Raw genomic sequence first — 11,793 nt, 5'->3', positions numbered from 1 at the left:
GTTCAATTCCTTGGTACCACATACATAGAAAAAAGCCGGAAGTGGTGCTGAGGCTCAAGTGGTAGAGCTCTAGCCTTGAGAAAGTCCAAGGACAGTGCTCAGGCCCTGAGCTCAAGCCCAGGACTGGCAAAAAAAAAAAAAAAAAAAAAAAAGAACAAGTTATCTTCACAAAACCACCTTTAACTGGTAATCCTGGATTGTAGCACACAGGCTGGCCTGAGTTAGAAGACTACAAACAAGCTTCATCAAAGTGTGTTTCCTAATACTTCTAGTCTACAACCTTACCTCCCATGTCTTGACCTTTTGAAATGTAAAAATGCAGGCCACACAAGACTAGGTCCAGTGAACTTACCAAGGTTGCCTATTTCTTACTTTGTTTCTTCTGGTACCAGGGGTTGAGGTACATAGAAGTGTAGAGGTTAAAAAGAAATATTTTAGAAGTTATTGACATTTTTAAGAGGTCAATTTAAAATGTGCCTCTGGCAGTCAGGTAAAGAAGACTATAATTATCTAGACCCACCAAGAATCAACATAAGTAATTTTCTTTGACTTGTCTGTTGTTTCTTCAGTCTGTCCATTCAAAAGTTTCTCAACCTACCAGAATGTACTGAGAAGAGACAGAATCACCCTCTTTTACTCCCTGTCTTTCAGTAATTCAAATAAATTCATCTATTGTTGTACTGAATTGTCCTTGTAGGTATTCTATTTCTATGTAACAGGATTCAAAGCAAAACTTGTGTTTTGCTTTGATTCTGTGGCCATGGGACTTGAACTGGGGCCTTCCCACTGTCCCTGATTTTTTTTCTTTCTCTAAGGCTATCTCTCCACCTACCACTTGAGCTGTTGCTGTACTTCTATTCAATAGTTAATTCTTTTCCTCTTTCCCACCCTTTGTATTAGCATAGGGAGTGAAACTAGATTCTCCCACTTGCTGAGAAAGTGCCCTTGTTTGAACTATACCCATACCCCATTTTGTTCTATTTTGTTTCTGAGATAGGGTCTTGGTAACTTTGTGTAGGTCAGCCTTGAACTCCAGATACAAATCATGAGCCCACTATGCTGGCCTCCCTGTGACCGGAATTGTAGGCATGCCATACCATGTCCAATTTAATGTCTTACTCTTGTTAGTAGGCACCTAGCAACTTCATGACTTTAAGACAGTTAAATCAGCTCTCAATATCAATCCCTAAACTTGGGTGGTAAGGTTAGTATATACTTATGGGTCATTAAAGATAAGGGAGGTAAATGACCAATATATTTCAAAGCATTAAAGTTGGGGGGGGGAGGGAAATGGGTAGCAAGACATGTGAAAGGGTATTAATGTATGTGAATTAATGCACCTTCTATCTGGCAAATATCATGTAACCCTTTTACTAATTACAATAAAAAAAATTAAAAAAAAATAAAAAAAAACAAAAAAACAAAAACAAAAACAAAACAAAGCATTGAAGTTGTAGACTGGGTTTCTTTTAAGAAATTTATTTATTTATTTTTCTCATCAGAAGGGGAAATAGAAAAGAATATTTGAAAAAGAATAAATTTAAAACACATTTTCTATGATACCACATAATACTTGCTCTGCAGATAAAATATCCAGGATGTAAGGGTAAGTACTAAGATATTTTGAAACTCAACTGTTATCACTAAGGTGTTTCAGTGCTCAATATAGCACTAGCAGATACTCATAGCTTCTCGTTTTTTAGTTCTTTTTCATCCCTAAATATACATAACCTTTCCTGTGTTTTCAGGAATGTCTATCGTCCCTCCCAATGCTGGTTCTAAAGATTTCAGACTCTTTTTTTTTTTTTTTTTGCCAGTCCTGGGCTTGAGCTCAGGGCCTGAGCGCTGTCCTTGGACTTTCTCAAGGCTAGAGCTCTACCACTTGAGCCTCAGCACCACTTCCAGCTTCTTTCTATGTATGTGGTACTGAGGAATTGAACCCAGGTCTTCGTGCATGCTAGGCAAGCATTTTAACCACTAGGCTAAACTCCTGGCCCAGACTTCAGACTCTTAACTCTTCCTTTAAACAGGTATTGGAAACCACATTACTGCAATGGATTTGGAGCATCATATTGCATTACTTTATATAAATTATTTCACAGAGATTTGCTCTCATTTTTCTGATCTCCTGTGATTTCATGTTTCACAGAAGATGAAGAGTTAATTGTAGCATTTCAGGGGGAGACAGTGAGAGAGTCTGAATTCAATCTCCCATTTGAAATACAAAGAGAAAATATAGGCTTTATATTTCCTTGGCAGGTGAGGTTAGAGAAACTATAAATGAGGGAGCTGTCTGTCACGTTGTAGAATGACAGCTGCCCATACTCATAGTCTAGGAAAACTCCAACTTTGTCGATTGGCTTTCCCATGTAGATCTTTTTCAATGGAGGAAAGACCCACAAGGTATAATCAGTTCCCATCACAGAGCTCATGAGTAAGACTTTATTTCCAGATGCGTCCATCTTGTTGCCCTTTCTGTCTGGAGCACTGCAGATGCCCAGCTGCCACCTGCGTGCCCTGGCCACATCCACTTCCCAGTAGTGCTTTCCTGTGGCGAAGCTCTCTGCACCGCACACGGTGGCACTAAAGTCACATCTCCATGGGCTTCCAGGCATGTCCTGCCCGGTATTACTGAATCTCACACTTTTTAGATTCCCAGATAAGGCCAGGCAGGGATGAGCTGTTTCAGGATCCAAAGTTACATGTCCTGCAGGGGCAGAAAAATTCAGTTAGTGAGGTCAGTATGAGACACGATCTCTCGTTTTCAAGGACTTTCTGCTGTTTGAGCACATGCTCAGACACAGACATGGCACTACCCAGAGCAATTGAGGAGACACCATAAATGGACATCAGGGAAGCAGGAAGTGGTGAAAAGGAACACAGTTGACTGGTGGGAGGAGAGAGACAGAGAGACAGAGACAAACAAATAGACGGTGGAAACTGAGAATAGGATTCACTTGAAAAAGGCTAGAAAACCAATGAGAATCTTCCAGGGGGGGGGGAATAAAACTAAGTTCACTGAGCTTCTTTATACTTTCTTTTCATATCTCAGGTTATTTCTTCTCTTACCTTTCTGCTTAACCCCTAATATTGATATTGTGCTTTTTTTTGGGGGGGGGGGTTTGCTTACAGGGTTTGACCATGAGTTCCTTCTTTTTATGACTTGCATTCTCTTCCTGTGAAGACTTCACAAAGACTTCCATGTCTTCTGTACCTCCTGACTTACCACATAAACAAATTTCTAGATACTAGCTGGATATAGAGAATTTCAAATATAACATGGTCAAAGTAGCCTTCAGTCTCTATTTCTTAATAAATTGTACCCTGTTGTTTCAGTTGATGATGGTGATATTATTAGCAGAAGTCCTGTATACATATATATGTATATGATTTCTTCTAATATCTAATCTGGGAGTGGTTTCTTCAAACCACATGCTTTGATGATTAAATCACAAGTTCTTGATTATTAGCATCTTCAATAGTATCTACGCCCATCTGAGCCACATGTCCAGTCTGGAATTTTGCTGGATAATTGGACAGAGAGCTGGGTTTAAACCACCATCCTCCAGGTCTCAGACTCGAGAATAGTTAGGATTGTAGATGGCAACTTAGAGTTTACTTTCATCTGTGGCAGGATGGTCAGTTGGGTCCCAAACATAAAGCATTTATAGTTGTGGACATACTCACTTTGGAACGCTGCTAGCATTTTGCTCATTCCTTTTATCTGGCAGGAACTCAGATCTGTGATAACAGCAGACTTTAGGCATTGAAGCAGTAGTGACTCACTCCTATTAATAAGAAAGAAAGAAAGAAAGAAAGAAAGAAAGAAAGAAAGAAAGAAAGAAAGAAAGAAAGAAAGAAAGAAAGAAAGGAAGGCAATCTCAGTTATCTGAGCAGGCCACAGTCCCTTCCCCATCTTAACCAGCAAGTATGTTGATTATATAAGACTCTAGGTTCAGATTCAATGTATCCAAATGAAAACTTACCTTTCTAAATTGTATCTTGCATTCTAGGGGGAAAAAAGAAACATGGTTACTATGGGTCTTCAATCAAAGCCAAACATTTTAAGTGTTTGACCCAGGACAATATTTGTTCTGATAATAGGAACCTTATTTCCTTGGAATGTCTTCAGACTTATAGAACCAATTCAGAAAAAAAAATGCTCAAAAACATTGGCTATATTCTTAGGCAAAACATTGCCTCTACCTCACCTCAACCATTTTATTCAGCTCAGTCATCTTTTGAAAATGTCAGTTTGTTTGCCATCTATGCTAGGATGAGGAGATGTGAACACATGGAGGTGCCGTTTAGGTCAGCAGCATAACTGGAGCCACGTTAGGAGTTAAGTGTAATTGGGTCACAGCTGCCTGTGTCCAAATGTAACCTTGGCTTTAGAATTCATGTGAAGATATCAACATATATGAATTGGCTTTAAAAACAAAGACAACAAATATAGATTTCAAACTCCATTCTGGGGTTTGAATTCAGGGCATAGGCAATGTCTTTAAGTGTTTTTGTTCAAGATTAACATTCTACTTCTGGAGCCAGAGCTCCACTTCTGGCTTTTCAATGGTTAATTGGAGATAAGATTGTTATGGTCTTTCCCTGCCGCACCAGCCTTTGAACCACAATCCTCAAATGCAAGCCTCCTGAGTAGTGATGTTTACAGGCACTGAATTTATATTTAATATTTTAAGTGTTTAAAATAGTAATTAACTGAGACATAGGCTTTTCCAATGAGTCTATCATAGGGCAAATATAAAGAAGCCACAATCCTCAGATCTCAGCCTCCTGAGTAGCTAGGATTATAGGCGTGAGCCACCATGCCTGACTTAGACTACATATCTTATAAACAACAGAAGTTTATAACAGAAGTTTATTTCTTATAGTCTGAGGGCTGAGAACTTATATAAAAGTCATGGCTACATCCAGTGCCTGATAAGACAGCTTTGACTTCAATCTAACGTCAATGATAAAATAGGAGCTAAGGTGTTTTTTGTTTTTTGTTTGTTTGTTTGTTTTTTTGCCAGTCATGGGAATGGACTCAGGGCCTGAGCATTGTCCTTGGGTTCTTTTTCTCAAGGTTAGAGCTCTACCACTTGAGTCGCAGCACCATTTCTGGCTTTTTTTTTTTCTATGTATGTGGTAACTAGGAATCCAACCTGGGTCTTCGTGCATGCAAGGCAAGCACTCTACCACTAGGTCAAACTCCTGGCCAAGAGCCACGATTTTTGATGGCATGTAAGAGGTGTTTATCTACTGATTCAGGAGAGTGCCCTCTCCACCTCCAGAAGTCAATCATCACCCAAAGTCCTATCTCCTAACATCATCTTCTCTAGGATGAGGACATATGAGCATAAATGATTATATATACATATATTCCTGTGGACACACAGACATTCAAACCCCAGCAAATATTGCCCAAAAGCCACACTTGTGTTTCAAGGGAAGCCACTCATTTCTAGCAGCAGCTACTGTGATTTTTTTGGATTCACCCTCTGTTTTTGTTTTTTCCAAAGAAAAAGCTATGAGTATTAGCAAGTACTTATATACTTACATGCATTATTTCCCCCATAAAATGCAAAGAAAAAGCCATTCTGCATTTTTCTCTTTCCATTAAATGAAATTATCATAAGGTATTATTTTAGCACTCACAGAAGTGATTAATTTTTTATGGTTTGTAGACTAGCCCATTGAGTAGATGTATCACACTTTAATTATTTACACTACTGAAGCACATATCAATTCAAACTTACTGTTGACAATTTTAAAGTATGATAATGCATTTTAGGAAGTATCACTCCATTACATATAATTTTATTACAATCCATAAACGCTTCCCAGAGTTATTTTCTAGCCAACGCATAAACATAAAAAAGGCAGATATATATATGCACATAGTGTAATGTTTAAATCTATCCTCAAATATTTGTCCTTTTTTTTTTCTTTTAATTTTAGTGGTAGTGGAGTTTGAACTCAGAGCCTTACAACTGCTAGGCAAGTGCTCTACCACTCAAGCCACCATGCTTTCTATCTTTGTTTCTTTAGTTATTTTTCATTAAGATTCCATGTTTGTAATGGGGACTGGCCCTACTTATACCTTCTGAAGTAGCTGGGGTTACAGTTGTGTACCTTTTGCCCAGCTTAGTAGAAAGATAAAAGTCCTAGCACCTCCCCTCCCCCACTTCCTTTTCTTTTTGTCCTGGCTGGCCTCAAACTATGAGCTCCCCTGGTCTTTGTCGTTTGCATAACTAAGATTATAGGCATACATTATCACACAGCCAGCCCACATCTATCTGTTCCTGATAGTAAAACTATTCAGGCTAGACCTACGTGTGGTGGCAAGTATCTGATATCCTAGCAACGTAGGAGTCAGTGATCAAGACCACTGCAGTTTTAGGCCAGCCCAGATAAAGAAGCTTACAAACCCCCATTTCATCCAATAGAGCTGGGTCTTGTGGTTCACACTTGTCATTTCAGCTTTGACCAGAAATGTAAAAAAGGATTATGGTCTTGTCTAAGCTTTGGAAAAGAATATAACCTTAGCTCAAAAATAACCAGATATAGTGTTCAAATGCTAGAGTACCTGCCTAGCAAGGTACTTTTAGAGATAAAAAAAAAGGGGGAAAAATTCAAAATAATTTTAACACCTTGGACCAGACATGCATGCTAAGCAAACATTCTACCACTAGGCCATATTCCCAGCCCTAAAAATAAAAATCTTTTTCATTTATTTATTTTTTGCCAGCCTTGGGGCTTGAACTCAGGGCCTGGGTGCTGTCCTTAGGCTTTCTCAAGGCTATCGTTCTATCATTTGAGCCACAGCACCATTTCCAGTTTTTTCTGTGTATGTGGTATGGAGGAATTGACCCAGGTTTGGATGCATGCTAGGCGAGTATTCTACCACTAAGCCACATTTCTAGCCCACCATATAGGGTTTTGGGGTGCTGTTGTAAATAGTGGATATACAGCAGGCTTTGGGGCTGCTGGATTATGTGCCCATAGTCAGTTTAGATTAGAAATCTCTCCACTTATTTCCCTCTGTGGCAGGAGTAGTAGTGGTATACCTTCTCACCAACTGTGTGCAGAATGCCTTCACACAATGGAAGAGCTGCTGAATCTCAGTGTATTGTGGAAGAGCACTGACCTGGCGTTCTGGAGAGGTCCCCTAAATGCTATACCCTTCTCTTTTCTCACACACTGCACTGAACATACCTGCAACAATGATGAGTCAGGTTCCTTGCACGTCTTCTCCAGCTCGATGATGATCCTCTGGAGGCTGTAGAGATGCTCAGAGACATGGGCCTCACTCTCCTTCAGTTTAGTCATGTTCTCTTGGGTCAAACAGTCCAGTCTCCACAAATGCACTTTTTTATCACTACTCAGCATCTGGTGCCTTTGCTTACTGCCTAATTTAACTATGTCTTCACAAGCTTGTTTTTCTGCCTGCTACCCCAGAAAAGGAAATAATTAGTCAAGTCCATGAAACCCTTCTATAGGAATCAGGATGCCACTACATAAAAGCTTAACTCCAAGTCTTTGCTATTTAATTGTTCTAACATTGAAATGAATGTGTACATATAGTCTATTTACTCAGATCACCCATATGCATCTCAAGATATCACTTCCAGTTTTCTGTGGCATTCTATTTATTTGTGTATTTTTTTGTGCCAGTCCTGTAGCTTGAACTCAGGGTGCTGGCCCTGAGTTTTTTTTGCTCAAGACTAATACTCTACCACTCTGAGCCACAGGTCTACTTCTAGCTTTCATTTTGGTAGTTGATTAGATACAAAAGTCTTATGGCTTTTACTGCTTGGACTGGCTTTGAACCTCAAGCTTCAGATCTCAGCCTCTGGAGTAGCTAGGATTACTAGCCTGAGTCACCAAGGCACGGCTGCTCTGGCATTTTATATAGAAAGCTTAATACTTACATTACTGTATTAAAATAATTGTAATATTTTATTTTTATTTTTATTTTACCAGTCCTGCAGCTTGAACTCAGGGCCTGAGCATTGTCCTTGGGCTTTCCTCATGGCTAGCGCCCTACCACTGGAGCCACAGCACCACGTCAGGCTTTTCTATATATATGGTACTGAGGAATCAAACTTGGGTCTTTGTACATGCTAGGCAAGCATTCTACCACTAGACCAAACTCCCAGCCCAAAACATTTATAATTTAATTAAAATCAATCACATCAATCACATTTAACCACTAATATCTATTTTCTTTTATACTTCCAAATGAACTCCACCCAGATGTTATTTAAGAAAAAAAGAACAAATGGTGACTTGTTATATTCTATTGCTAACCTGACAACTTGCATCTTTCTGGTGACTCTTCCCTATCCATAAACACACAGCCATGGTTTCCTTTGTACATGGTGAATTAGTCACTCGGTATGAGGTGAATAGCACAGATGATTGGGCGGATGTCAAATTGATAGATATAGATTGTATCTACGTCTTGCTATTAATAAGCATAGTGATAGTGTGATAATAATGCATACTACTTATCCACCACTTCAAATATAGGAGGTACTTTTTGTAATCTTTCAATAGATTTCTATTTGCTTAAAGCCCTGGACTTGATCTTCTGGACTACCAAAAAGAAAAAAAGAAAAGAAAGAACACTCACAACAATCTAGTGTTAGTGGCTATTGATGTATTGTTATCTCCATTTTATAATAAAAGAAACAGTAGCAGGATAGATGGCAGATCCAAGAATACACAGGAGCTAGGAGAATTCAAGTAAGAACTCAATTATAATCTGCCTTCAAAAGTTAATTCTGATGAAGGGGGGTATCAATGTGTGAGAAGTAATGCACCTACTACCGGACAAATGTTATCTGTAACCCCTCTATGCATTATCCGAACAATAAAAAAAAAAGTTAATTCTGACCTGTCACTATATATGAAACTCTCTATGTAGTGTTACCTTAGAAGTGGTGCCGTGGCTCAAGTGGTAGGGCAGTAGCATTGAGATGAAGAGCTCAGGTACAGTGCCCGGGCCAGAGTTTCAGCCCCATGACTGACCAAAAAAAAAAAAAAAAATGTCAGTGTTGCCTTATTCAGGTGTTTGTGTGTGTGTGTGTGTGTGTGTGTGTGTGTGTGTGTGTGCCCACATATTTGTATGTGGCTGTACTGGGAATTATAATCAGGGCCTTTCCCTTGCTTGTCTTGGTTGTTAGGCTGGCGTTCTACTACTTGAATCATGCCTCCATCATTGCCTTTTGCTGGCTATTTGGGGATGGAATCTAATCAACTTTTCAGTCCAGCTTGGCCTAAAACCAAGATCTCAGTCTCCTGAGTAGTTAAGATTATAAACCTGAGCCACCACTAGTTTATCTGTCTTTTGATATGGTTATGAGTGCATTTACAATATGACATAGTACTATAAGGTACAAAAGAATTTATGGGCATATTTTACTTTACATATATCTTTCATATTCATATAAAGAAAAATACATAAGTAGGATGATTACATGGTAAAGAGCCATTCCATATTCCAGAGCACCATTTTGTGATTCTCGTATTGATGGATATATGCTGTGCAAGGTTGTAACAGTAAGAATAATGCAAATCTATTGATTGCAGAAACAGAATTGCTAGGTGGCTATATAGACACATTTGATACATTTAGGATTGGCACTGAATATTTCACTCAGAAAACTGACATAATGTTCTGGGTTTTCTTTCTTTTATTTCCTAAATATTATGAGGATATTGTTCTCAAGAATCTTACTTGTAATGTTTCCTGGGACTTCTCCAGCTCAGTGGAAAATTTAATCAGTTGATTCTGCTTAGCTTTTCTTGCGTTCAAGTCAAATTTGCAGTCTTGCAGTCTCAGCAAGCTCAGCTCATTCTCTTCGGTCAACAACCGGAACCTCAGTCCATATTCAGATTCAATTATCTCTTTAAGATTCTGTTTCTCTTCCTTCCTCAGTTAAAAATAAATGGCAGATTTCAGGTGAAACATGACAGACACGACATACACCTTGTTGCCATCTGCAATCGCAGTATAAAAATAAGAAAATATGCCAGTTGCGGTGGATCACACCTGTAATCCTATCTACTCAAGAGGCTATGATCTGAGGATCACAGTTCAAAGCCAGCCTGGGAACTAAAGAAAACCACAAGTGGGGCTGCAGCTCAAGGGGTAGGGTGGTATGAGCTAAAGAGCTCAGGGACAGCACCCCAGTCCAGAGTCCAAGCCCGAAGAAGAAGAAGAAGAAGAAGAAGAAGAAGAAGAAGAAGAAGAAGAAGAAGAAGAAGAAGAAGAAGAAGAAGAAGAAGAAGAAGAAGAAGGAGAAGAAGGAGAAGAAGGAGAAGAAGGAGAAGAAGGAGAAGAAGGAGAAGAAGGAGAAGAAGGAGAAGAAGGAGAAGAAGGAGAAGAAGGAGAAGAAGGAGAAGAAGGAGAAGAAGAAGAAGAAGAAGAAGAAGAAGAAGAAGAAGAAGAAGAAGAAGAAGAAGAAGAAGAGGAGGAGGAGGAGGAGGAGGAGGAGGGGGGAGGAGGAGGGGGGGAGGAGAAGGAGGGGAGGAGGAGGGGAGGAGGAGGGGAAGGAGGGGGAGGAGGAGGGGGAGGTACGAGACACATACATTAAAAAAAAAGAAGAAAGAAAAAAGGTATAAATTCAAAAAACAAAGGGAGTTTGAGTCAATCAGTGAGGAAATCAACCAAACCTTAAAATGTAGAGTGCAGATAAAAGAATGTTCATTGATTTAGAGATGCTAAGGAGACTAAGTCTCCGAAGACAAAGAGATAAAAAATTCAGAGGTATTTGTGAATAGGATTTACTGATGCTTTTGACTGAAAATGGAATCAAAGATAGAAGATATCCAAGTTTTTATAGTAAGCAACTAGAAAAATGGAATTACTAAAATATAGAAAGAAAATAAGGAAGATTCCAGAGGCAAGAAAGCTATTAGGACTTCAGATTTATTTTGATTTGGCTTTGTGTTTGTTTTTGGTAGTACTTGGGCTTGAACTCAGGACCTTGTATGTGCTAGGCAGGCACTCTACTACCAAGCTATATCTCCATTAGGAAATCAGGAACTAAAAATTTATGGTATAATATATTGGATATAAAAGTTTTCCATTTTAGTCAGGCACGGTGGCTCACACCTATAGTCTCAGGGACAGTGCCCAGTCCCAGAGTTCAAGCCCCACCCCCACACCCCCTCAAAAAAAAGGTCTGCCATTTGCAGCCAGGCACTGGTGGCTCATGCCTGTAATCCTAGCTACTCGAGAGGCTGACATCAGAGGATTGCTGTTCAAAGCCAACTGGGACATTAAAATCCTTGGGATTCTTTTTTTCTTTTTTTGCCAGTCCTGGGCTTGAGCTCAGGGCCTGAGCCCTGTCCCTGGACTTTCTCAAGGCTAGCACTCTACCACTTGAGCCTCAGCACCATTTCCGGCTTTTGTCTATGTATGTGGTACCAAGGAATCGAACCCGGGTCTTCGTGCATGCTAGGCAAGCACTTTAACCACTAGGCCAAACTCCCGGCCCCATCCTTGAGATTCTTATTTCCAATTAACCACCAGAAAATTGGAAGTGCCATTGTGGCTCAAAGGGGTAGAGTGGTACTCTTAAGCCAAAACTGGAGATGAGAGGCTCATAGACTTTTCTTCCCAGGCTGGCTTTTGAACCTCTGTCCTAAAATCTCAGCTTCCTGAGAAGCTAGAATTACATCTGGGTTAATTTAGTAAATTCTACAAGGTCAGTCTCCTTGTTTTCAATGCTGAGTACTTAGGACCTCACTAGTACTGGTTGACTGTGTGTGTATATAGCCATA

General features: G+C 39.6%; 1 protein-coding gene across 1 annotated transcript in view; it reads right to left on the bottom strand.

Moving 5' to 3' along the window:
• Positions 1 to 2,174: 2,174 nt before the first annotated feature.
• Triml2 (tripartite motif family like 2) overlaps positions 2,175 to 11,793 on the bottom strand; it is a 16,435-nt gene continuing 6,816 nt past the window's right edge. Inside the window, exons 2-7 of the mRNA XM_090353683.1 lie at positions 9,743 to 9,934; positions 8,900 to 8,921; positions 7,216 to 7,334; positions 3,987 to 4,009; positions 3,688 to 3,788; positions 2,175 to 2,707 (exon numbers count right to left, since the gene is read on the bottom strand). Of these exons, the coding sequence (XP_090209809.1) occupies positions 2,175 to 2,707; positions 3,688 to 3,788; positions 3,987 to 4,009; positions 7,216 to 7,334; positions 8,900 to 8,921; positions 9,743 to 9,934 (990 nt within the window). The remainder of the gene's footprint in view (positions 2,708 to 3,687; positions 3,789 to 3,986; positions 4,010 to 7,215; positions 7,335 to 8,899; positions 8,922 to 9,742; positions 9,935 to 11,793) is intronic.

Source organism: Megascapheus bottae, chromosome 20 (assembly GCF_031878675.1).
Source record: "Megascapheus bottae isolate mThoBot1 chromosome 20, mThoBot2.hap1, whole genome shotgun sequence".
Classification (NCBI taxonomy): Eukaryota; Metazoa; Chordata; class Mammalia; order Rodentia; family Geomyidae; genus Megascapheus; species Megascapheus bottae.
This window is presented reverse-complemented; position numbering and strand designations above follow the sequence as displayed.